This window comes from Neophocaena asiaeorientalis, unplaced genomic scaffold (genome assembly GCF_003031525.2).
Source record: "Neophocaena asiaeorientalis asiaeorientalis breed wild unplaced genomic scaffold, Neophocaena_asiaeorientalis_V1.1 scaffold275, whole genome shotgun sequence".
NCBI lineage: Eukaryota > Metazoa > Chordata > Mammalia > Artiodactyla > Phocoenidae > Neophocaena > Neophocaena asiaeorientalis.
The window spans coordinates 7475203-7501904 of record NW_020173679.1 but is presented as its reverse complement, the minus strand read 5'-3'; the positions used below and the strand labels follow the sequence as shown (position 1 = coordinate 7501904).

The 26702-nt window shown below is 44.1% G+C and overlaps 2 protein-coding genes across 4 annotated transcripts in view; one reads left to right on the top strand and one right to left on the bottom strand.

The window, feature by feature from the left end:
• Positions 1–2035: 2035 nt before the first annotated feature.
• TARDBP (TAR DNA binding protein) lies at positions 2036–12757 on the top strand. Of its 3 annotated transcripts, XM_024749771.1 has the most exons (8): positions 2036–2141; positions 3117–3368; positions 5448–5611; positions 6237–6377; positions 8825–8995; positions 9383–10596; positions 11332–11603; positions 12376–12757. In XM_024749771.1, the coding sequence occupies exons 2-6, from the start codon at positions 3131–3133 to the stop codon at positions 9911–9913; spliced, it is 1245 nt and encodes a 414-aa protein (XP_024605539.1). In that variant the 5' UTR covers positions 2036–2141; positions 3117–3130; the 3' UTR covers positions 9914–10596; positions 11332–11603; positions 12376–12757. The 3 variants fall into 3 exon arrangements, with proteins under 3 accessions (XP_024605539.1, XP_024605538.1, XP_024605540.1); XM_024749770.1 differs by having other exon boundaries at positions 9383–11603; positions 12376–12755; XM_024749772.1 differs by having other exon boundaries at positions 2040–2141; positions 3121–3368; positions 9383–11603.
• A 140-nt stretch (positions 12758–12897) lies between these two features.
• The window catches only part of MASP2 (MBL associated serine protease 2), a 15579-nt gene continuing 1774 nt past the window's right edge, over positions 12898–26702 (bottom strand). The window contains exons 5-11 of the mRNA XM_024750010.1: positions 24865–25061; positions 24644–24791; positions 20843–20961; positions 18833–18911; positions 16611–16742; positions 16037–16111; positions 12898–14835 (exon numbers count right to left, since the gene is read on the bottom strand). Of these exons, the coding sequence (XP_024605778.1) occupies positions 14072–14835; positions 16037–16111; positions 16611–16742; positions 18833–18911; positions 20843–20961; positions 24644–24791; positions 24865–25061 (1514 nt within the window). The 3' untranslated portion in view covers positions 12898–14071. The remainder of the gene's footprint in view (positions 14836–16036; positions 16112–16610; positions 16743–18832; positions 18912–20842; positions 20962–24643; positions 24792–24864; positions 25062–26702) is intronic.

Genomic DNA, 26702 nt, shown 5'->3' with positions numbered 1-26702 from the left:
CCAGTTCCCCAAAGAGCTGTTGGGGAACCCATCAGACCCTCAGCATCTGCCCAGCACTGGCACCCACATGCTTTATACCTCTTGGGACTGTTTTCCAATTATTCTGTCACCACCCTCACCTGGATTAGACCACTCCATCCAGGCCATGACTGGCTTCCAGTTTTCTTGCATGTCTTTACAGTATGGTTTTAGCACAGCACTGAATAAGGCATAAAAGCTCAATATATCATTTTTGATCCATTATTTTCAGAAAGCAATTAATAAACAGATACTTTTTGGCCTTCTAACAATCTTTGGGCTTAATGTGTAAGGGATATGAACAAACAAGCAAACAAACCAAGATAATTTATAAAGCAGATTTCAAACAAGTAGAAGTTGTTTATTTTTTTTGAAGTATAGTCAATTTACGATGTTTTGTTAGTTTCAGGTGTAAACAAGTACAAGTTTTGACGACCAGTACTATCAAGCTGAAACCCAGAGACGAATTCCACTAGGAGTGGGAGAACTCCAGGGTCCAGCCTCCCTCTGGCCTTATCAATTTTCTTCCTGAAGGAGTTATTTACCTTCTTCAAGACTGTGTTTGCTGGTCTTCCCAACTGGCCTGAAAACTTCTGGGAGAAGGGACAGACTGTGGTTTTGTCCCTGTGTGACCTCTCTCCAGTTTCTGCACACTCAGCTCTGCCCACTTGCTGCAGGCATCCCAGGCCCCACGGAGTCGCCCACACTAAATGCCTCAGCCTCAATCTTGTCAGAGAGAATGGTCCAGGGAGGTGGACAGAGCACAGCTTCAGGATCTCACAAACCCTGGACAGTAATTTATGGGCAGTGTGACATGCTCAGGCAATTTACACGGCCTCTGAGCCTCAGTTCCTTCTTCTGCAAAATGGGGGTAGTGGGAATTCCCTGTCAGTCCAGTGGTTAGGACTCCATGCTTCCACTGCAGGGGGCACGGGTTCAATCCCTGCTCTGGGAGTAGTAAAACTGACTTCTCCCCCAAAATGAATGGGTAGACTGTGATGACAGGCCTCTGTACTTCATCCAGTGTTTGGAAACCTTAGTGACCATCAGGGGCCATCTGTCCAGCTTCACGCCCTGTGTGTTGAGCTACCCCTGGGGGTGGGTAGGGGTAGCTCATTCTGACTGCCTCCACTCCCTCCTTTCTATCTCCTCAAGTTGGTTCAGGTATAATCTGCTCAATATGAACAGCAGGTATCAGAGATGGATGTGCAGGACTCAATATTTATTCCCTAGGAGGCTATAAGAAGCGGGAGGCACCAACTCCAGAGCCAGACTGCCTGGGTTCAAATCCCAGCTCCACCATCTACAGCCCTGTGAGCTTGGGCAAGGTTACTTAACCTCTGTGCCTCAGTTTCCTCATCTATAAAACAGGAATGATAACAATGACACCTACCCTACAGGTTCTTCTGAGGACTCAATGAGTTAAAGCATAAGTATAGAGCGCTTTGCTAGTACTGCATTTCATTGAATCTGATACCCTGGTACACTAGGAAATGAAGATTGTTGCCAATTAAACTAGGACATATCATCGGTGGAACGGGAACTGAAATCACATATTGATTATTGGTATTATTTAGAACAACGTTATTCTCTCCAGGCGTGGAGGTTGGCTGGGGAGAGAAGAGAGGACGAACCTGGCTGGCTTTTTAGATAAAAAGGTCTTGGCCTCCGCTGCCCTCCCCAGTCTCGAAACGGTCAGGAGGGCCCAGGTGCCTCTCGCGCACTTTAAAAGTGCGCGAGCTCCGGCCGAGACCCAGGGCCGGCGGTTGGTCGGGCGAAGCCATCTATTATGCTACGTGGGGGGAGCTAAAAGCCTACGCCTCCACATTGTTTTCCATTTTTAGCTTTTCAGGCCCAGGTTCTGGTCCCCTGTTAGCCTTCAAGTCCGCCCCCTATACTCAGACTCCGAGAAGGGCGTTCTGACTCTCTGAGGAAAGGGTCGTTGTGTCTCTGTGCGGCGGCCTCCCCCTCTGGACGGGAAACCGGTGGGACAGGACGACGGCCGGAGGGGGGGAGGAGGCGGCCTTAGCGCCATTTTGTGGGAGCGAAGTGGTCGCTGGGCTGCTCTTGGATTCCTCGCTGCTTCAGTTTCTCTGTCGAGCTTCCTAGCAGCGGCCTAGCGGGTGAGTCGCGGACGCTTCTCACTGAGGACGCCCTGTGTGCTTCGGCTCCCGCAGTGGGGCGGCCCCCGCCCCGGGAAAGGAGCCGTGGGGCCGGGCCTGCTTCATTCTGCCCGAGCGGGCTCGCGTGGGAGCGACGTTAGGGCCAGGCGCGGGGTGGCTGCCGGCGCCGAAGCAGGGACGCCGGGCCCGCGGAGCCGTGCAGCCCGAGGCAGAGGTTTGGCCTGGCTTACGGGCACGGGCACGGGCACTGTTTTGTGCCTTCGTACTTTGCGCCAGGACAGCGTTTAGGCCTGGTGCCCCAGCGGTTCCACCCCGGCCGCGCTTGAAAACTCCTCCCACGGTTGTCACGCACTGGCTTCTGGGAGGTGGCGGTCCGCGTCGCGAAGGACCTGTCGCCGCTGTCATTGCGGCTCAAGTTTGGAGAGTCCCCAGATTTGGAACAGGGAGGCACTTTTCCCTTGTTCTCTTCATCTCGTTCACTGCTCCTATTTAGTTCTCAAAAGACTTAGTTTCTGCATCGCTTTCTTAGGGAAATCCACTTTGACGTTCCCCTCACACACATCTCAACCAGTTTAGTTTCTTCCCAGTCCCCAAGACTACTTTCCAGTAGCATAATCACGATTGTAATAAAATAATTACTTGTTTGCTTTCTTTCTCCTGCTTATCTCCCCCTTTGCAACCAGCATGCCAGCTGGGACTGTGGTTTCACACAGTGAATAGTTGCAGCACCTGATGGATAGTAGGCACTCATCAAATAATGAATGAATGAACTAGCAAGGCATTACATTTTAATAGGAATAGCTATCCTTGCCTGTACCTCCTCATTTTTCAGGGATAACCAACACCTTTAAGAATCCAAACACCGAGAATTTTTCTGGCAGAACAATGACATGGTAGTGGTATTAGCTGGGATAATTACTTTGACACAATACTTTGACACAAGTGTTGGTCATTCGTATCTCTTTTCCATTTAAGCAAGACAAGCAAAGATGTCCGAATATATTCGGGTAACCGAAGATGAGAATGACGAGCCCATTGAAATACCATCAGAAGACGATGGGACAGTGCTGCTGTCCACAGTTACAGCCCAGTTTCCAGGGGCATGTGGGCTTCGCTACAGGAATCCAGTGTCTCAATGTATGAGAGGTGTCCGTCTGGTAGAAGGAATTCTGCACGCCCCTGATGCTGGCTGGGGGAACCTGGTGTATGTTGTCAACTATCCCAAAGGTTTGTTGTCATTTGGTTTTGCAGTGATGCTAAAGTATAAAGTATAGGTTTGTGTCTCGTTCTAAGTCATAGGTCAGGGCCTCTTCATGGTGAACCGTCTCCTGTAGCCCAAGTATTTCTTTAAACGTTACCGTCAGACAAGTTTGAAAGACCACTAGTTTACATTAGTGAAAATTGGAAGTTACAGGACATTTTTTAAAGACTGTGTGTTTAAACAGTTATCTGGACTAACGTTGCTGAGCTGATGTGAAATTGAAGGAATTAAGAACGCTTTGCAGGTGTATCGGTCTGTTGTAAACAGATTTTTCTGAAGTGCCTCAGTATTTTGGTTTGGTCTTTGTCCTTGCTGGCTTACATCATTCATCCAGCTAATCTTTTTTTTTCCTCCTTAAATGAACATCAGTTGCAGTAGCCCAAATCTTGAATTAGTGCAGTCGTAATTATAATTTTGGGTTCTGGTCTTATTCTCACTGCCCCTTATCAATGATGTTTTTAATCGAAAAGGAAGCATGAAGATGTAGAAGTGAGCGAAGGAAGTGAGTATGTTTTAGCAGTAGGAGTGTGCTAGTTGGTAGATCTGTTACTTTTTTTTTTTTTTTTTGGGGGTACGCGGGCCTCTCACTGCTGTGGCCTCCCCCGTTGCGGAGCACAGGCTCCGGACGCACAGGCTCAGTGGCCATGGCTCACGGGCGCAGCCGCTCCGCGGCATGTGGGATCTTCCCAGACCGGGGCATGAACCCGTGTCCCCTGCCTCGGCAGGCGGACTCTCAACCGCTGCACCACCAGGGAAGCCCATGTCTGTTACTTTTATTGTAACGTAATATTGCAACAAAGTCATATTATTTGGTCAGTATTTAAGACGTTGCATCAAGAAATTTTTTTATATATCAAGAAAATTCTTAATAGTATCAACTTGATTTTTTTTTTTTGGTATGTAGTTTCTTGATCCATTGGCTGTAGATTAATATTTACCCAAACTTAAAATGTCATTTATATAGTAATGTGTCGATGTAGGTTCATGGTTGTGACAAACATACCACCCTGGTGGGGGATATTGATGCTGGGGGGGCTCTGCAGGTGTGGGGAGCGGGGGTATATGGGAAGTTTCTACCTTCCTCAGTTTTGCTGTGAACCTGACAGTACTCCAAAAAATGGTCTGTATGTCTGAATGTCATTTAGTTCCTCTTCCAAATACTGATTTTTTAAAAATAACCTTAGGTTTCCTTTTTTTTTTTAATATTTATTTATTTTTGGCTGCATTGGGTCTTTGTTGCTGCGCGCGAGCTTTCTCTAGTTATGGCGAGCGGGGGCTACTCTTCGTTGTGGTGCGCGGACTTCTCATTGTGTTGGCTTCTCGTTGTGGAGCACGGGCTGGAGGCGCATGGGCTCAGTAGTTGTGGCTCGCAGGCTCTAGAGCACAGGCTCAGTAGTTGTGGTGCATGGGCTTAGTTGCTCTACGGCATATGGGATCTTCCCGGACCAGGGCTTGAACCCATGTCCCCTGCATTGGCAGGCGGATTCTTAACCACTGCGCCACCAGGGAAGTCCAGGTTTCTTTTTTATTACAAAAGTAACGTGAGTTCATTGCTGAAAGTTTAGAAATGAAACAAAAAGAAAGAAAATTGAAATCACCCTTAGATCCACAGCTGGAGATAAAAGTTGCTAATTTTTTAGTAGTCTTCAAGTTATAGGCCTTAAAATAATCACGCAAATATATTTAATAGGCAGAAAGATAGTATCACAGTTATTCAACCTGTTTTTTTTCCTTAATGTATTTTAAAGTGAAAGTGAAGTAACTTTTGTTTTGATACACCTTTTTAGAGGGGAGAACATACAATTGTAATCTTGAGACATTATGGAACCAGAGGTTGGAATCCCTAGATTGGCTCCAGAAAAGCACCTTAGCCACTTATTCAATTCTTATTCTGTCTGTGAGAGCTAACATCACTCTTTGGCAAAAGTTTCCAGCGTCTTAACTGTTCTGAGAATGTTTTTGCTTCTCATTTCTAGAAGAAGAGGGTGTGTGTTCTACGAAGTGTTTAATGAAAGTTCTGAAAGGTTTCTGCTCATTTTGTTTAGATAACAAAAGAAAAATGGATGAAACAGATGCTTCATCAGCAGTGAAGGTGAAAAGAGCAGTCCAGAAAACATCTGATTTAATAGTGTTGGGCCTCCCATGGAAAACAACTGAACAGGATCTAAAAGAATATTTTAGTACCTTTGGAGAAGTTCTTATGGTTCAGGTAAACTTTGATTTCATTTAACAGTTTTTCAGTGAATGAGCACCCAGAATTCTTGTTGTTTTAGTGACGCTGGCTTTCATGTTCAACAGATGATATATTTTTTTAATAAGTTTTCTTTCTTTTTTTTCTCCAAATAAATTTATTTATTTATTTATTTTTGGCTGCATTGGGTCTTCTTTGCTGCATGTGGGCTTTCTCTAGTTGCGGCAAGCGGAGCCTACTCTTCGTTGCGGGGCGCGGGCTTCTCACTGCGGTAGCTTCTCTTGTTGCGGAGCATGGGCTCTGGGCGCACTGGCTTCAGTAGTTGTGGCACATGGGCTCAGTAGTTGTGGCTCGCGGGCTCTAGAATGCAGGCTCAGTAGTTGTGGCACACGGGCTTAGTTGCTCTGCGGCATGTGGGATGTTCCTGGAGCAGGTCTCGAACCCATGTCCCCTGCATTGGCAGGCGGATTCTTAACCACTGCGCCACCAGGGAAGTCCCGATGATATTTTTAATATTTGTTATGTGCATACGTAAGGGGCGCTGAAAAGAAATTTGGTTTATACTATTTCCCTTCACGTATGTACTCTGAGTTGGTTACGTGTGTGTGTGTGGTTTTAGTAAATTTAAATGATTTTTTTCTAGGTCAAGAAAGATATTAAAACTGGTCATTCAAAAGGGTTTGGCTTTGTTCGTTTTACGGAATATGAAACCCAGGTGAAAGTAATGTCACAGCGACATATGATAGATGGACGATGGTGTGACTGTAAGCTTCCAAATTCTAAGGTACTTTGCTCTTTTTTTTTCTCTGCTTTGGCCATTTTTGCTGACAGACTTACTTAGAAGACACTGTAAAATAAAACGTTACAGTTGGAAAATGTAGTGGCAGGGTGTGTTCTTGAAATCTTTTGCCTTGTTAAAGTCTCAGGACCTTAATGCATGCTGAATATTTTATATGTTTGTTTGAAATATTTAGTTCATTGCTCCTCCAAACTAAAACGTTTTTCGTTTTGTTCTTCCTTTTCTGTTGTTATTTTTAGTGATTTAACAATTTCTTACATAATTACATGTTAATACAGACAATTAGAATATGTTAATCTTTTTAAAAAGCCTAACTTATTCCAAGCAAGCAAGACTTGCTTATTTGGAACATTATCATCTTTGCCAAGACATTTCTTAATCATCAACTTTCCTTAATCCAAATATACTTTCATCAAAGTATAAGACACTGATGAAAGAAATTAAAGATGATACACACAGATGGAGAGATATACCATGTTTTTGGATTGGAACAGTCAACACTGTGAAAATGACTGTACTACCCAAGGCAATCTACAGATTCAACGCAATCCCTATCAAACTGCCAATGGCATTTTTCACAGAACTAAAACAAAAAAGTTCACAATTTGAATGGAAACACAAAAGACCCCAAATAACCAAATCAATCCTGAGAAAGAAAAACGGAGCTGGAGGAATCAGCCTCCCGGACTTCAGACTGTACTACAAAGCTACAGTAATCAAGACAGTATGGTACTGGCACAAAAACAGAATTATAGATCAGTGGAACAGGATAGAAGGCCCAGAGTTAAACCCACGCACCTATGGTCATCTTATCTTTGACAAAGGAGGCAAGAATATACAATGGAGAAAAGACAGCCTCTTCAGTAAGTGGTGCTGGGAAAACTGGACAGCTACATGTAAAAGAATGAAATTAGAACACTCCCTAATACCATACACAAAAATAAACTCAGAATGGATTAAAGACCTAAATGTAAGGCCAGAAACTATAAAACCCTTAGAGGAAAACATAGGCAGAACACTCTATGACATAAATCACAGCAAGATCCTTTTTGACCCACCTCCTAGAGAAATGGAAATAAAAACAAAAATAAACAAATGGGACCTAATGAAACTTAAAAGCTTTTGCACAGCAAAGGAAACCATAAACAAGATGAAAAGACAACCCTCAGAATGGGAGAAAATATTTTCAAATGAAGCAACTGACAAAGGATTAATCTCCAAAGTTTATAAGCAGCTCATGCAGCTCAATATCAAAAAAACAACCCAATCCAAAAATGGGCAGAAGACCTAAATAGACACATCTCCGAAGAAGATGTACAGATTGCCAACAAACACACGAAAGGATGCTCAACATCCCTAATCGTTAGAGAAATGCAAATCAAAACTACAATGAGGTATCATCACCTCACATCAGTCAGAGTGGCCATCATCAAAAAATCTACAAACAATAAATGCTGGAGAGGGTGTGGAGAAAAGGGAACCCTCTTGCACTGTTGGTGGGAATGTAAATTGATACAGCCACTGTGGAGAATGGTATGGAGGTTCCTTTAAAAGCTAAAGATAAAACTACCATACCACCCAGCAATCCCACTACTGGCCATATACCCTGAGAAAACCATAATTCAAAAAGAGTCATGTACCACAATGTTCATCGCATTTACAATAGCCAGGACATGGAAGCAACCTAAGTGTCCATCAACAGATGAATGGATAAAGAATATGTGGCACATATATACATTGGAATATTACTCAGCCATAAAAAGAAATGAAATTGAGTTATTTGTAGTGAGGTGGATGGACCTAGAGTCTGTCATACAGAGAGAAGTCAGAAAGAGAAAAAAATAACCGTATGCTAACATATATATGGAATCTAAGAAAGGTTTTGAAGAACCCAGGGGCAGGACAAGAATAAAGACGTAGACGTAGAGGATGGACTTGAGGACATGGGGAGGAGGAAGGGTAAGCTGGGACGAAGTGAGAGAGTGGCATGGACATATATAAGGTAAAATAGATAGCTAGTGGGAAGCAGCCGCATAGCACAGGGAGATCAGTTTGGTGCTTTGTGACTACCTAGAGGAGTGGGATAGGGAGAGTGGGAGGGAGATGCAAGAGGGAGGAGATATGGGGATATATGTATATGTATAGCTGATTCACTTTGTTATAAAGTGGAAACTAACACATCATTGTAAAGCAATTATAAAGTCCAGTAAAGGTGATAAAACATATATATATACTTTCATCAACTTTAAAACTTTATTCTTCATTGAAGTCTTACAAGAAGAAGTGCTAATGCAAAAAATAAGAATGTACCTACTTTTTAATGACTCACCTAATATAAAAGGCAGATAGGTTGTATTACATCCTCTACCATAATGCTGTTTTCATTGCTCATAAAATATTTCTGATGGTTTTCTTCCTTTCAATTTGACCAGCAAAGCCCAGATGAGCCTTTGAGAAGCAGAAAGGTGTTTGTTGGGCGTTGTACGGAAGACATGACTGCTGATGAGTTGCGGCAGTTTTTTTGCCAGTACGGAGAAGTGGTAGATGTCTTCATTCCCAAACCGTTCAGGGCTTTTGCCTTTGTTACGTTTGCAGATGATCAGGTATTTTCTCTTAATAATTTTGTCCCAGCTAATTAGGTAATTTCTGTGGAACTTTGCCCTTCCAGCTAATTGCCACCCTTAGCTAAGCTCTCTGACCTTGTACGCTGTGGGGTATATGGGCCTAAACATTTGTGATAAACCCCTTAGATATTTTTTTAGTATGTGAGGTTTAAGTGGGGATGTTACATGTCCTTTGAAAAAGAACTAAAAAATCCCTGCTGCCATTACTAAAGCTAAAGCCTATTTTATGGTTTTAAATGAAATAAGTGTTCATTGCTTATTTTTTCTCCAGTTTAGATGATGGCTTGAAGTCTAAGTTTTATTGCTACTTTGATGTATGAGTCAGTGGTTTAATCTCCTTTATTTGCATCCCTTATTTTTTTGTAGGTTGCCCAGTCTCTTTGTGGAGAGGACTTGATCATTAAAGGAATCAGCGTACATATATCCAATGCTGAACCTAAACACAATAGCAATAGACAGTTAGAAAGAAGTGGAAGATTTGGTGGTAATCCAGGTGGCTTTGGGAATCAGGGTGGATTTGGTAACAGTAGAGGGGGTGGAGCTGGTTTGGGAAACAATCAAGGTAGTAATATGGGTGGAGGGATGAACTTTGGTGCTTTTAGCATTAATCCAGCAATGATGGCTGCAGCCCAGGCAGCTCTGCAGAGCAGCTGGGGTATGATGGGCATGTTAGCCAGTCAGCAGAACCAGTCAGGCCCATCAGGTAATAACCAAAGCCAAGGCAACATGCAGAGGGAGCCAAATCAGGCTTTTGGTTCTGGAAATAACTCTTATAGTGGTTCTAATTCAGGTGCAGCAATTGGTTGGGGATCAGCATCAAATGCAGGGTCAGGCAGTGGTTTTAATGGAGGCTTTGGCTCAAGCATGGATTCTAAATCTTCTGGCTGGGGAATGTAGACATTGGGTTATCATTAGTTGGTATAAACTGGTGGGAATTCAGATTTTTCTAAACTCATGGTAAGTATATTGTAAAATACGTATGTACTAAGAATTTTCAAAATTGGTTTGTTCAGTGTGGAGTATATTCAGCAGTATTTTTGACATTTTTCTTTAGAAAAAGAGGAAGAGCTAAAGGAATTTTATAAGTTTTGTTACATAAAGGGTTGAAATATTGAGTGTTTGAAAGTGAACTGCTGTTTGCCTGATTGGTAAACCGACACACTACAATTGATATCAAAAGGTTTCTCCTGTAATATTTTATCCCTGGACTTGTCAAGTGAATTCTTTGCATGTTCAAAATGGAAACCATTGGTTAGAACTACATTCTTTTCTCCTTGTTTTAATTTGAACCCCACCATATGGATTTTTTCCTTAGGAAAATCTCCTTTTAGGAGATCATGGTGTCACAGTGTTTGGTTCTTTTGTTTTTTGTTTTTGTTTTTTAACACTTGTCTCCCTTCATATACAAAAGTACAATATGAAGCCTTCATTTAATCTCTGCAGTTCATCTCATTTCAAATGTTTATGGAAGAAGCACTTCATTGAAAGTAGTGCTGTAAATATTCTGCCATAGGAATACTTCTGTCTTCATGCTTTCTCATTCAAGAATTCGTCACGCTGCACAGGCTGTGTCTTTGACGGTGGGTGTCCCATTTTTATCCGCTACTCTTTATTTCATGGAGTCGTATCAACGCTATGAACGCAAGGCTGTGATATGGAACCAGAAGGCTGTTTGAACTTTTGAAACCTTGTGTGGGATTGATGGTGGTGCCGAGGCATGAAAGGCTAGTATGAGCGAGAAAAGGAGAGAGCGCGTGCAGAGACTTGGTGGTGCATAATGGATATTTTTTAACTTGGAGAGATGTGTCTCTCAATCCCTGTGGCTTTGGTGAGAGAGTGTGCAGAGAGCAATGATAGCAAATAACGTACGAATGTTTTTTGCATTCAAAGGACATCCACATCTGTTGGAAGACTTTAAGTGAGTTTTGTTCTTAGATAACCCACGTTAGCTGAATGTGTTAAGTGAAACGATACTTGTATTTCCCCTACCCCTTTGTCAACTGCTGTGAATGCTGTATGGTGTGTGTTCTCTTCTGTTATTGATCTGTAAGTGTGGTAATGTGAACTGAAGCTGATGGGTTGAGAACATGGACTGAGCTTGTGGTGTGCTTTGCAGGAGTACTTGGAAGCAGAGTTCACCAGTGAGCTCGGGGTGTCTCAAAATAGGGTGGAAGTTCTAATGTCTGTTAGCTACCCATAAGAATGCTGTTTGCTGCAGTTCTGTGTCCTGTGCTTGGATGCTTTTTATAAGAGTTGTCAATGTTGGAAATTCTTAAATAAAACTGATTTAAATAATATGTGTCTTTGTTTTGCAGCCCTGAATGCAAAGAATTCATAGCAGTTAATTCCCCTTTTTTGACCCTTTTGAGATGGAACTTTCATAAAGTTTCTTGGCAGTAGTTTATTTTGCTTCAAATAAACTTATTTGAAAAGTTGTCTCAAGTCAAATGGATTCATCACCTGTCATGCATTGACACCTGATACCCAGACTTAATTGCTATTTGTTCTTGCATTGTCCAAAGTGAAAAGTTTTTTTTTTCTTTTTAAATCTAGTTTTTAATAAGTCTGGGTGACCGCACCTAAAATGGTAAGCAGTACCCTCCAGCTTTTTCTTAGTGCCTCTGTGCATTTGGGTGATGTTCTATTTACATGGCCTGTTATAAATCTCCATTGGGAAATCATGCCTTCTAAAAATATTCTGATTTGGAGGAGTGGGCAAAACAATGTTAATTATTTTAAAATGCTTTGTAGCAAAGCCTATCAATTGAAGGGACTGTCAGCACCTTTCTAGTTGGGGATTTGAAAAGTGGAATTAATTGCAATAGGGATAAAGTAGAAGAAACCACAAATTATCTTGTGCCTGAAATCCATTAGGAAGCCTGATAGCTTTAAGAACTAGCAGGGTGGGTTGTCTGTCTGTGGAAGTGTTAAGTGAAATGGGCTTTGTCTTCCAAAGGTGGGGAAATAGAGTAATGTTGAATAAAATCGCTTATAAAACTCAGATTAGACTCTCACGATGCATTGTTAAGTATGTAAAAGCAATAATATATTCTCTGTTGTACTTAAAATGTAACTAACTTCTATGAGAGTTGAGCTCCTTTTCTAATGGAAGAATGTAAGTTTTTGTGCTGATAATTTACTTGATGCCCTTATCTAATTAGATTATGATAAATAGGTTTGTCATTTTGCAAGTTACATGTTTTAAACTTAAAAATGAAGTCGTCCTTTAGACTTATGGTCGCCACATTGTTTTATTCAGTTTCATCTGTAAAAGGATCTTGCGTTGTTTTAATTTTTTTTTTTCTGCATCTAAATTGCATGATTTCCAAATCCTGTACCATCTGAATTTTGCATTTTAGCACTTGCACTGTTACTCAGCAGCAGTAACATGGTAACACTTAAAATGGTATTCGGGGACCTCCAAAGACTAAACTGACAAGCCTTCAAGGAGCCCAGGGGTAAGTTATCTTTGTCAATGGCATGGTTTTGATCCCTTATTTACACTTGTGTAAATCTAGTTACCAGTCTTAGAAGGCTTTCAATGTTGACTAGCCTTCTGTTAACATGTTTATGGTACTACGTAGCTATGGGTATTTAATTCTACCCTAAAGAAAAAAAAATGAAGTTTAGAAGTAAACTATTTGGCAGAGATTTGTTTTTAAAGTCTATTTGATCATCTAAATGCATTCATTCTAAAAAATTTTTTGAACCAGTTGAATAAAAATTTTCGTTGCCACCACAGTTTAGTGTCTGGAGTCTTACTGGAAAAACAGATTTTTTTTTTTTTTTTTTTTTTTTTTTAACGTGACAAAGATGCTGGAAAGTTACCTTTAAAAAGTGAGTCTCAAGAAGTTGCACTTCATATGCACAAGAGAAGTTAGTCAAAACTCACAATGAATTTCTACATATAATGGTAACTGTTTGGCTAGAATGAAAAAGTTTGTTAAATGTTAAGTACTAAAGCTTTTTAGGGAGGAATGGCCAACTAAGTGAAATGAGATTTTTAAGGTTAAGTCAGAGCTTAAATGCTGTCCTTAGGAAAAAGATGTTGAGTACTTAGTAATTCAGAAGATGTATGTGATAATTAGAATAATTTTTTGTTGTTGAATACTAGGAGAGTAACCCTTAACTGTGTATTTAAGTTCTGTACTTAGCTGTTGTACGATCTGTAATCTATTTTTAAATGTGCCCAAGTATTCCACGTTCGTGGTAAGAAGGAAAAAAACACTACAGATTGATTTATCAATAATACCGCCACTTATTTTTAATGTTGTATTTCATCTCATGGAAATGCCACATTTGATTCAACTGTCTTCTGAATTTGAAAATAAAAAATATTTAGGTTATTTCCAAGTGCTAGGAACATCCTCACAGCTAAATTAAAATCTTAGCATTGGAATTACCAGGTCAAAGACTGTGCATGCTTTTAAGACTTGTGAAATAGATTTGCCAAATTGTCCTTCAGAAAATTCGTCGCCTTTGACAGTGTGAACTGGTGCTGTTCCATGCTCTTCTTTTCTGCCAGTTTGAGAAGTGAAAAATTATAGCATCGCTTTTAACATGGAAATCAGTCTATACCTAGGCCAAAGTATTGATATTTCCAATTTATCTACCCAAGAAAAACATGATTCAAAGTAATTCCTGAACCAATACTGCTATAATATGTAACGCTCTCAGAGAACAGTAAGAACAAGTACAAAAACTGGAGAAAAACAGTTAAAGAACATGAACAGGCAATTTCCAGAAATGCAAATGGCCAGTACAAAAAGACACTGGACTTTTGTAAGTCAGTCCAAATTTAACCAGTGAGTTTCTGTTGGATTGGCAACGGTGAATATCACTACAATGGTTTATGTCCCCTTCAATCAGAGAGTAAGTGGTAGAAAAGTGGCAAGTGGAGAAGTGCCTGAAAGGCACACCTTACCTGTAGTTTGGTTTGGTTTTGAGGTGGAACAGCAACTGTCGTGTTAATGTTTCTCAGGTCAGTTTGCTGCCGAGGTCTTTTACAGGTATTTTTTAGAACAAAGAATCATGTACTCACTGGAGACACACAAGTTAAAAACTATTAATTATGTTCTTGATCCAGGGAATATAGTTAATGACTTTTGTGTAGACCCCATACTGATCTGCTTCCCCACAATTGATGGAACCCCAGGACACTATTCCTCCCACAAACCATTTCTGTGTCTCATTATGTAGAAACACTAATGCCCCGCCACTGTCGCCTTTACAGCTGTCCTTGCCCCCACTTTCTAAACCAGCACAAAGCATGTTGTCAGTTACCCTTCCCCCCGGATAGGACTTCTTTGCATATGCCGCAGTACAGTTTTGATGGTCAACAACTGGTATGTCAACAAACATTAGATTTCTGGCAAGAAAACCCCTCTGGGTTAATCCCCATCCAGATGCAGTTCCAATATCATTGGTTCTCATGAAGCATTCAGCTTCTTTTCTTGGCAAACAAACAGGCATGATGTTGCTATTTAATACAACTTTGTTCTTCAGTTTAATCAATGCTATGTCGTTATCGTAACCAGCATTATGAGTGTAACGTTCATGTATAAAAATGGCCTCGGCCCGGGCTTGTGTATAATGAGGTGACAGTCTCTTCAGGACACCCATTCTAATGTCTAGGGAGGAGGCGTCTTCTCTTTGCTCATATACAGCATGAGCAGCTGTTAGGATCCAGTTGTCATATAGAAGTGCACCTGCTGCTATAGTTTTACCTAATAACAGGGCTTGCCAAGGAAAATCGCCAAGCTTTGCATTTTGTCCTCCATATATACGACCTTCTGTGGTACGGGTGGATATTCCACAAACTGTGGGAAAAAAGATGTATAGAGCCTTTATAGAAACCCGATGGTGTTTTTTCTCCAATTATTACCACTTTGGAGTTGTGTATATGTAATGTCAACCAAAAATTGCATCACATAATTTGGTGGGTGTCCACCTATACAGGCAAGTGAGACCTTAAAACACTATTCAAAGACCTGATAAAACCATTTGGTATTTTTTAGCTCCGCAGAAAATGAGGTGAGTGAAAATTAACTTTTAGAAACTGATTTGTTTTGGTAAAATAATTTGGTCTCGCAATTGGGAAAATATTTAATAGGGCAAACAGGAATTGTCTGAGCTGATGTGCGTAGGAAATGAAAAATAACCTTTTCATTGCTTCTGTTTTCCTACTTGTAAAATGGGGTATTTACCATGTAGTTCTGGGAAAGCAGAAACTAAGGTCACTATCATAGGATTTACAGAATTACTTTCACCTTTGTACATTAAAATGTTTTTAAAAATTAGAATGTTGCAGTTGTAGCCAGGAACCTTCAGGTTCAGAAATTATTTTGGGTCTAGTTGTTTCTTCCAAACACTAAACTTTATTATGTATTGCTAACTAAATATGCTCATAAATGTAGCAAATATGTTTCCTGTTATGGCAGAATGCTCTTATTAAAGCTTACAAACATTGTTGTCAGCTAAGATGCAGGTTTTTTAAAAAGACTAAGTCAAATAACACAGGGGTGATGAGTATATTATTACCTTTCTGATTTTTTTTTTAAGCACTCAACTATATCTTCAGAGCAGATTCTGGTAAAACTTTTTTTTTAAGTACTGTTAAAAGGCAAATTGCATTAATGTTTAAAAACTAGATGTCATTGAAAACAATTGCTTAGGGAAATAATGAGGTTATTAGCTTTGGGTTTTAATAGCATTTTTAAAGAGAAGAAATCATGTTTATAAATGTATAAATGGTTCAAGATAATTTTAAAAATCATTTAATTTTTTATGCTTGCCTAGTTATAAAGGTCAAAAATAATCAAATGACTGATACAGTCAGCACCAACAACCTCTCCATATGGAAGGGGTAATGAGAACATACTATTTGGAAATAATAAGTTGGTGTAAGAGCCAAGTGCTGAAGTTACATTTCTGCCTACACAGCTGAAGCACTACTTACTGTCTGCTACCCAGTTCTACTTTCCATCAGTTATGAATCTTGTGTATAAATGTATCCATTACCAGGCTCACAGACGGGGGGTGATTTTTCTCCTTTGGAGCTCGTCCAGAATCCATCAGCCTCACACACATATTTACCTGCAAATCATTGAAAGAGCAAAAATGTTTAACTGCATGTGAAAAGGTGGTTGTCATTTGCTTGAATACCCCCCTTGAAAAATGTAGATTCTTGAGCATCAGGGGGAAATAGAGGTGTCTGAATAACCATTTTACATGATTTCATAAACAGGAGGTCTCTGCATTCCATGTATGCTTGCAAAGTGGAAACCTTTTAGATGTGTAACTTGAATATGTATCAAGATCTTAAGTGCTTAATGATAAGGTTTTGACTTGTTAAATTAAACCATTTGGAATATATTGTGTGTTTGTAGTAGTCATTTACTAGATAAGATCTGTTTTCAGATTCTTGCAAATTGACATTAAAGTCACTTCAGCTATATTTCACTTCGCAGGTGGAAGAAGTGCCTTTTAATCTTTTGTCTAGCCTTAGCCAAAAATGTTGGATAAGTTTATTTTCAGATCATGAGGGCTTAGGTTCCAAATATCACCCACCCCCAACTTTGAACAGTTTGCTTACCATCATCTGTTCTCATTGTGTAGAACTCATTACAGCGATATTGAACCACAGCTTTATATATGGTCACCTCGGCACCCGTTATATAGTCCACTTGGCCACTGGGTAGGTCATCAGGAGGGCCACAGTCAACAACTAATAAACACAGGAGAGGGAAGTCAGTTTGTACTTTGAATCCTAACATTAAAACGATGTGGAGACTGATAGGTGGTTGTGCTGTGTGTTGTTATAACTTGAAGTCATATTCAAGATGGACATCATTTCATCTCTGAAAATGGAGAGAATCACCTTAGTGTGATTTTAAAGCATCACTCTCATCTCTTCCTAACTAAATGGCTAGGTTGAAATGAAGGCCCTAGGCAACGAGTTGTATGATGCCTTCCCTAAAGGAAGGGAATTTGAAACTACTTGGACTTCCTTAGCACTCACAAAAGAAAGAAAACAGCACAGCCTGCATATGCCTATACAGTCTGGTTTGATGTTAAATGGTACAATTTGGTTAGCCTTAAAAATAGAACAATACAAAGACCGAAGAATTTGGTCTTATGATCCTTTTCCTAAATTGACCTTTTTAGAAGACCTGGAAGTCATAATACCTTGAGTTTGGGTTAGAATTCACAACTGTTAGGACATTACTAATGTGGCATAACCAATTTGTGAGACAAAGTGATACCAGTCTAAAAGTCAAAGTTTTGTGCACAGACATCTAAAAATTGTTGATGTATTTCTGTGGATTTTAAAAGATAAATCGTTTTTAGCAACTTAATAGCAGTGTGTCTGGCTTTGTGTCAAGTGCATTGTCTACGTTGCCTTAATTCTCCACAGATGAGATGCCCGTAACTACCCAGTGAAAAGTGGCAGAATCAGAGCTCAAACCCATACCTTAGTCCAACAGTCCTTCGGTGCCGGCTCTTTACTGGTTTTTAAACTAGAAGAATTGGTAGTAAAGAATTGGTAGTCTCACGGGAATATAAATTTTGAAATAATATTCCCCTAGGAATTTTGTAGAAACCCTTGCAAAAAAATACGTCAAAGTAGGGACTTCCCTGCTGGCGCAGTGGTTAGGAGTCCACCTGCCAATGCAGGGGACGCAGGTTTGAGCCCTAGTCCGGGAGGATCCCACATGCCACGGAGCAAGTAGGCCCGTGTGCCACAACTACTGGGCCTGCACTCTGGAGAATGCGAGCCACAACTACTGAGCCCACGTGCCACAACTACTGAGGCCTACACGCCTGGAGCCTGTGCTTTGCAACGGGAGAGGCCACTGCAGTGAGGGGACAGCGTGCCGCGGCGGCGAGTAGCCCCTGCTCAGTGCAACTAGAGGAAGCCTGCGCAAAACAACGAAGACCCAATGCAGCCAAAAACAATTATTTTTTAAAAATATGTGAAAGTATACGTCCAGAGGTGTTAACTATGGCAGCGTATGTAATAGTAAAAAACTGGAAACAATAGAAATCACATGAAATAAAAAGCATAGGTCCTCTGATTCAATACTATGCAGTCATTAAAAAGAAGGAGCAGCTCTATGAGTGATTGGATTGTTGTGGAAAGATAACCCAACAATGTTGGGGGGAAGAGTACATTGCAGTCAGATTTAGTTCAAAAGTAAGTAATAGTGAGCTATGTTAGTATAAATAGTATAGGAAATAAAGAGTATGAAGGAATGGACCCCAGTGTCTTACAGGTAGTTTGAGGATTTGGGCAAGAGAGGCTTTCACTGTATATTTTTGTGAATTTATATGGTTTTTCCATTTAACACGTATCATAATTTTAAAAATATTAAAAATAAGGTATGTGATTCTTAGTTCACAAAATGGTAGTGAACACCGTTATCCCAGTTTGATGCGTATATGCCCCTACAAACAGTAGCCTATACATGTTTACATGTGTGATATATGTAATTGGAGGGCTGTGCACCAAAATAACGAGTGATTATGCTCTGATACGGCGGGATTATGAATATTATAATGTTTGTAATTTTCTCTATTTCCCATCTTTTATGAGTATTTTATACTTAGAAAAATATTTTTAAATACCATACTTTTCTGAAGCAAATACTTTTCCTAGTAGCTTGGTCCTGTTTTAACCTCTTAAAAGTGCTCTGAGAGACTGAGGATGAGAAGCAAATTTGGAATTCAAGCCCTGATAAATCATTTTTAAAAAAGACCAGAAGCAGCAGTAGTAGCAGAAGCAGCTATACAGGTGTTGTGGTCACACATACGTACTGCTGCACTCCGGCATCGGTTGGTCCCAAGATCCATCTGTCTGACAGACTGCAACAAATGATTTCAGGGGCCAATAACCCTAAAGAGGAATTGAGAAAATATTAATTTCCTTGTTTATATCATGAAACCACTCCCCAAAGCTCTGCTCCCACGATAGTTCTTCTTCGAGTGTTTCAAGAGATGCTCCCAAGGGGGTGATGCACCCACATGACTGGACACGCAGCCCAACTGCCTTGATACATGTGTGTACTTGTTGGTGATGTCACCTATGTGTGTATCTCAGTTTTAAAGATGTTGACCTCTGCAGCAGTTTATATTTTCTGCTTTCCACTTAATCCAAGAATACGTCAGATTTCTCACAAGTTCCTGCTGGTGTTCCACCATTTCTTTATGTAAAGTGCCAAAGGGTGACAGTCAAAAGTTTGGGGAAGATCAGCCTGATCAGACATGGAGTGAATGTGTCTGGATTTTTCTAGCCTGTGGCTATTAACTGGAGGAAAGTTATTTAAAATATCAATATTTCCAGAAGCTTCGCATGTGTGTCCTCAATCACTTTCCGTTGCTAATATTTAGCGGGACATTTTTGACTGACTTAAATATTTTTCTAAAACCAGACTTTAAAATGAAAGAAGGTGGCTTTGACTGAAGCTTTATGCTTCGAAGGAGAGCAGGATGACTTCTTTTTTCCTCAGAAACTGAACAGGCTTGGGTCCAAGTTGCTGTGGAAAGAGCCCGCCGAGAAGTTTACAAGTTGAACAAAGTGTCTCACTTTTTTGGGGTCGGGGGCAGTTGTCCCTCCACAGGACTGGTTGCATAACCAGCTATCTTTTCAGTGTTACTGCTTTTTACCACTGGGATTCAGTGACATTTTGAAGAACATAAAGAGGACATGTGAATCTCTAACCTGTGCCCCTAAAGCAACTCACTAAGCATTTTTTGAAATTATCCTCCTTCTCCCTTAACAGTGGTCACTGTTTATAACTTTGCAGAATATACTGTTTCCAAGGGCCATTTAATTTTTTTGTGGGCCCAGGAGTTGTTTCATGTAAAGGTCATTTGACCAGGAGGAACTTGATTTAATGCAAGGTGATAACACAGAGCACATGACAAACATTTCAGCTGCTTTACCAAGAGCTGCTGTAATGTGTGTGAACAGAGAAAAGGTGTTCATTTTAATCGCCAGCTTTCCAAAAAAAAAAAAAAGAAAAAGCTTTTTTAAAAAGCGGAGTTCTGGGTTTCCCTGGTGGCGCAGTGGTTGAGAATCCGCCTGCCAGTGCAGGGGACACGGGTTCGAGCCCTGGTCGGGGAAGATCCCACATGCCGCGGAGCAACTGGGCCCGTGGGCCACAGCTACTGAGCCTGTGCTCTAGAGCCCACGAGCCATAACTACTGAGCCTGCATGCCACAACTACTGGATCCCGCGCACCTGGTGCCCGTGCTCTACAACAAGAGAAGCCACCGAAACAACAAAGAGTAGCGCCCCCCTCGCCGCAACTAGAGAAAGCCCATGCACAGCAACAAAGACCCAACGCAGCCAAAAATAATAAATTTTAAAAAAATTTTAAAAAGCGGAGTTCCTAAGAATAGAAAATTCTCTGTAGCCGTTTCTCTTAGCAAATGTATCATTTCTTTGAATTTTATTGTTTAATCATAGGCAAAGTAAACCACCATGCTGACAACAGCTGTTTCCCCATTTTCCTTCCACATATTTGCTGATATAAATATGTATTCATTCAAAAACCGTCATGAGGGGCTTCCCTGGTGGCGCAGTGGTTGCGAGTCCGCCTGCCGATGCAGGGGACGCGGGTTCGTGCCCCGGTCGGGGAGGATCCCACATGCCGCGGAGCGGCTGGGCCCGTGAGCCATGGCCGCTGAGCCTGCGCATCCGGAGCCTGTGCTCCGCAACGGGAGAGGCCACGACAGTGAGAGGCTCCCGGACAGCCTAAAAAAAAAAAAAAAAAAAAAACCGTCATGATTGTGGTGCACTTAAACAGCTTTGTATTAACTTACTTGCAGAAGTTCGTAGCCCGACTCGCAGAAGACAAAGAAGCGGTCCTTCATGATGTATGTGGCCTGCACAGGGGAGATGTGGCCGTTAGGTGGTGCCGTCGGGTCAGGGCAGGGCTGAGCTGTGCAAGGAAACCAGATGTCGGGGGTTTAGCTGGCTCTATAGCAGCAAGTCTGAATTTAGCAATTAGAAGTTCCTGGTTTATAAATGAAACAACGTGTAAAGAGAGCTTGCCACAGTGGGGTAGAGTTCTTAAGATTTAAAACCAAAGGCAAGATTAAACTCTCGGCTGCCTAGCGTACAAATTAAGATTTGTCTCCTGGCCTGGGCTTCAGCCAAAGTGATGAAAAGAAAGCCAGGCACGTGGTAAGGGAGCAAGGTCACGGCAAAGGGAGCATCTGCTCCATGCCAGGGGCCTCACACACACTGCTGAAAACCGGGGGAGTGTGTAACTTGGGGGGGGGAAAGAGCTGGACAGCATGGGTTAAAATCACAGGAAAGCCTCAGTTTCCTCATCTGTAAGCTGAGAGTGATGAGAACGTTTGCTCGGCTTCTAGGGCTGTTGCGAGGACCAAATGTGAAGCACAGAGGAAATCGCTTTGCTAATAAGTGCTGGGCAACAGGGGGTTGCAGCCAGCGAATCCTCACAGCAGCCCCTGTGGCTCAGAGAGGCACTCAGGAAGCCTCGTACGTCCCTTGTGAGCACATACCCACGGGGCTCACGGCTGGCTTCCACTTTGGCCCCCAAACCCTGGCCTGTTGTCACCCCAAGCCTTCAGCCAGTCCCCCATGGCTGCCCATCCCCCAAGGCCACCCCTCAGCCCATGCAGGTCATTTGCCCAGTCCCCTGCTTCGTCCAGCAGCTGACCCCTGTGTCCTGCAGTGACTCTCAGTCCCAGGCAGGCCCCAGGGTCTCCCCTCTTGGAACCAATCTCCAGGGATGTTCCAGGTGGCCCTGTCGGGGCCCAGGGCTTCCCGAGGCCACCTCATACCCAGGCCAGGGCCCTGCTGGCATTTCCCTTCACACACACCTCCAGGCTCTGTCCTGGCCCCTTCTCACCCACCAGCCTGGCAAGCCTGACTCTTCCCTCTGACTCACTCTGAAAGCAGTGCTTCCGTTTTATTACTTCGACCCACAGGAAAACAAAAGGCTTTTTAAATATGAACAAGAGGCAAATGAAATGTTCCCAAAGTGCTAGTCTCTTCCCTACTGACCCGTCTCTCACCCTTTCCCACAGAGCTGGCCCAAAGGTTAATATCTTTCCTCATTCAATCTCATTTTTAAAATTACTCAACACCTCCTCCATGCTCACTCGGTGTCTTCTGTGTTAGCCCACTAATCCCCACCTTTCCAAGGAGATTTGTCCTTCATTGGATAATTGGGACATTAAGTCTCAGAAAAGTTATGTTAAGAGGTTCAATGTCACATGGCCAGGAAACAGGATGCGTTACAGCCGGGACGCCAACCCGGGCAGTCTGACACCCAGCCTGTGCTCTGAGCACAGCTCAGGGCTTTGGGTGTTTTGCTTTGGAGCTTCTCCAGCTCAGTTACTCTGTCTTTCCAAAAACATCCTGAAAGACCTGTTGGCTGAGAGTGGTGAGAGGGACAGACACATCCAGAGGTCAGTGCCCGGAAGGTGGGGGGCTTGGACTCGTGTCTCAGGAGGTGGCACCAAGAACTACCGTCTACGTTTGAGGGTCTGTCACGAGGAAGAGGTGGTGGAGGAGGGTCTGAGAGGCGGAGTGCAGACTCCCTGTCCAAACCCTCCATGTCAGGCGGGAGCCCCCATCTCGGCCTACCCCATCACACCCTCTTACGGCTCACACCAAGAAAGCTGGAGCCTCTGGGCTTTTGCACATACACTTCCCTTGCACTTGGAACACCCTTCCACCTTCCTCTAATACCTACCTGTCCTTTCAATCCAATCTCGTATGTTTCGTGTCCCGGGCCCCTTTTGTTAGCACCCGGCCCCTGCCTGGGCCAGGTCCCTCCTCTGGACTCTCACTGTGTCTGGTGCTCGGCTGTGCTTGTCACAGGGCTGTGGTCATGTTGCTGTGACTAGACTGGACTGACAGCAGAAGTATTACGTATTCCCCACACAGGGCCCGGTGCACATCCATAAGATGGATGGATGGAAGGAGGGAAGGATGGACAGATGGATGTGTGTGAGGGGTGGCATGAACATGACTTGGCATAAGGATTAGAGCTGTCCCACGATGTCTGTGGGGCATTGGTTCCAGGAGCCCCGTGGATACCAAAATCTGCGGTTGCTCAAGTCCCTTATACAAAATGGCAGAGGGAACGCCCTGGCGGTCCAGTGGTTAGGACTCAGCGCTTTCACTGCCGAGGGCATGGGTTCAATCCCTGGTCGGAAAACTAACATCATCCCACAAGCTTCTGGGCCAAAAGAAAATAAAAAGGCAGAGTGTCAGCCATCTGTATCCACGGGCTCTACATCCACGGGTGTGGGAAGCCAACTGTATTTTGAGCTGATTATCTTATGAAACAGCAGACACAGGAGAGACTCTGAAAGCAGAATAGAAAGTACCCTTTTCTAAGGGAAATTTACGTTTACAGAGGAAATCTCCATTCGTAAGAGTGTCTCGAACTCTGTACCAGGAGTAGGATGACTAAATCACTAGAAACTCTTAACAAAGGAAAAGACAGAAAAATTTTTTTTACTAAAATTAAATTTCAAAAGCAATAAAAAGAAGACAGTCTTTAATCTGCATAACGAATCTTACTCTTGCTTACCATGCTTTTCCTGGTCACCTCCTCATAACTGGACTCCCCTGTACGCTTTCTCTCTTTTGTCTTTAGCTGAAGATGTTTAAGCCTGAATTCTAAGCTGCCTCTGAGACTCATTTTCCCCTGGGTTATCTCCCACGTATGCACGAGATATCCATGTTCATAAACGTGTTTCTTTTTCTCTCGTTAATGTCTCTTGTTCCCAGCCAAGAATTTGGAAGCGCAGAGGGAAAATTATTATTTCCTCCCCTACAGATGGAAGGAAGGATGGTTGGATGGCTGGGTGAATGGAAGAGGGGAGGGTGAGAGGTAGGGAAGGAGAGAAGGATGGCTGTTTGGATGGGTAAATGGGTAGAAGGAGGGATGGTTGGATGGAGCGGTGAGCGAGTGGGTGGATGAATGGGGGGGTGGCACTTCCCATAGGGGACCCCTGCCTCACAGACGACCCCACTCAAACCTGGCCTGTCTTCTGATGGAGTTCAGGACACACTACCTCAAAATACGGCACCTTGGCATGTTGATGATTTTAAGCTGGGAGTTTGAGAAAATGGCAGAAGCAGGAAGGTCACTCTGATTCCCCGCCCCTCGCCCTTCTTCCCTGAAGCAGGTCATAAGACCCTCATGTGAGAGGTGTCTGCCCTACACCCAGAGGGAAGCCTTATCACCAAAGACAAAAGGATGCCAAGAACAATACTAACAGGCCTGGCTAAGTTCCCCACCCCGTTTTCCACCCTTTCTTCATATTCCTCAGCCTACCATACTCCACAGCAAACCTAGCACAAAAGTCCACAGGTCCAGCTGTCTCTCTGCGTCTTTATTTCCTTACAGAGGCTCCTGTACCACATAAAATGTACATGACATAAACATGTATGCTTTTTTTCCCTGTTAACCTGTCAGGTTGCTTTTCAGACCCAGCCAGGGACACTAAGAGGGTTAAGGAAAACTTTTCCCTCCCCTAACTTCCCAGGCCCGGCCAGGAAGAGTTCCATCCTATGTGGCTCCTTGATGCTTCTGGAAGAGCTCCCTGCCGAATCGGAGCCCCACCTGCCCTCACCTGTGCTGTTGTAGTGGATCTTCCAGCCCGTGTGGTCCCCCGACTGATCGGTGGCAAAGGTGATGGTCACAGTGTTGCTCTTGGTTTCAATCCTGCGGGGCAACGTCTTCCCACAAAATGGGCCATATTCCTCCTTGTCTGTTTGAATCTGAAAGTGGAGAGGCCCCTGTCACCTCAGGACCTGCCGGGCCAGGGGGAGGCAGCGGCCAGGGGAACCAGACCTTCAGGGAGTCGTAGGGGCACTGGGTCTCAGGGTGCATCTCCACGTCAAAGGACTCCACGAAGTCCAGGGTGACACGGAACCCCTCCTCCAGGCGGATGCTGTAGGTGCAGCTGGAGAGTTTGGGGTACGGCTGAGGGTATCCAGGGCTGCTGAGCACCCCAGACCGGGCGGTGAAGACCTGGCCTGAGCACAGGGCTGGGGAGAGGGGAGAGGACAGGCGGGGTGAGCCAGGTGTCCACTGTCACACGCCAGCCCCAGAGGCATCTCCTGAGACTGAACGCCCCACCCAGTGGCTGAAGGGACAATTTAGGGAGGGGTCTCTCTGGCTTCCAGGATTTAGCTGAAACAAGTGACCCTCGGAGGTACATTCTGCAGGGGCCCCACTCACAACCCCAGGGAGGATGGAGGCCCTAAGCTGAGGCTCCTGGTGTGGGGAACCCTGGGCCAGAGTCACAGTTCCAGGGGTGCGGGGAGGGAGCCATGTCAGGGCCTGCCTGGGGGAAAGGGGCACCAGAAGTGAAGGGGACTTTCCTGTTCCCAGGAATTTGGTGTGGGGAGGTGGCAGGAGAGGAGTCTCCCCTGGGTCCCCTCCAGGAACACTCAGGAAGGCCTCCCCTTGCCCACCTTCCCTGGGTCTAGGCTCTGCCCTGGGGGGCAATTGAGGGCAGTTCAAGTCCACACTGATCATAAGTGAGTGTGGTACCCACTTTCCCCGTTGAAACAGCTGATTCTGCCTTTGCAGAGGGAATGTCTGTTGGCATCACTCGTAGGAGGGTTCTAACCCCGCATCCCCCAGGTGGCAGAGGTGGGGACACAGGCATTCCAGGAAGTGAGGAGTCCCAGCACTGCCTTTCTTCTTCCACGTGGCTGCTCCCCATGGGACAGAGGGAGTCACCCCTGGATGTGGGGGACCAACCAGACTGCCCATCAGTGAATCGATACCTCCTTGGGCCTCTCTGCTCAGGGTCAGACTCCCGCAGCCCAGCACACCCAGGACCTGAGGTATCCTCTGAACAGGAGATGGACCCCAGGATGCTCTGAGCTCAGTCCTTGGGTTCCTGGCGGGGGAGTAGCAAGAGCTCGGTTCCCCTGTGCGAGCCCCCTGCCCCTCTCTGGGCCTCATCAAAATGAGGGTGAGGACAGAGCAAGCCCCTCTGGCAAAGGAGCCTGTGGCCCCATAGAGGCGGCTCCCACCAACTAGGGCCCGTCGGGCTAAGGTGAGGGTGGGAAGGAAGGGGGTCCAGAGTGCACACTGCTGTCCTCCCCTCACCCTTCCCCCCCCAGAGACACGCAGCAGGTGGAGGTGGAGCCGAGTTTATTGTTAGGTCCGTGGGCGGGGTCAATGGGGGCTGCAGGCTGCAGCGGTCTTGCCCCAGCCAGACCAGAGCCGGAGCCGGAGGGCAGGCTACAGGCTCCTCTCTGGAAGAGAGAACAGAGACGGGGAGAGACACAGGGAAGGGCACTGAGCAGGGGAGCGGGCTCAGCACCAAGGGTGGGGGCTGCTCGCTCCCAGAGCGCCAGCTGGTTTTCTGTCCAGGCCCCCAGCAGGGGCGCAGAGGGGAGTCCGGGCCGTGGAGGCCAAAGGGGTTGGCCTGCTGGGGGCTGAACCGGCAGCTTTGAGCTGAAGTTTCATGGAGGGAAGCTTGTGTGAGGCAGGCCTAGGGCCCCCACTCCTTCATCCTGAAGTCCCCCAAGGAGGATGAGTCCTGATTGGCCAGGTACACAGTGAGGGGCGACCACAAGCTCACCAAGTGAATGAGCTGAGGAGGAGTGAGAGTGAGCCAAGGACAGGGTGGAGGCAGGTGAGGAGCTGGAGAACGTGGATGGATGAGCGCT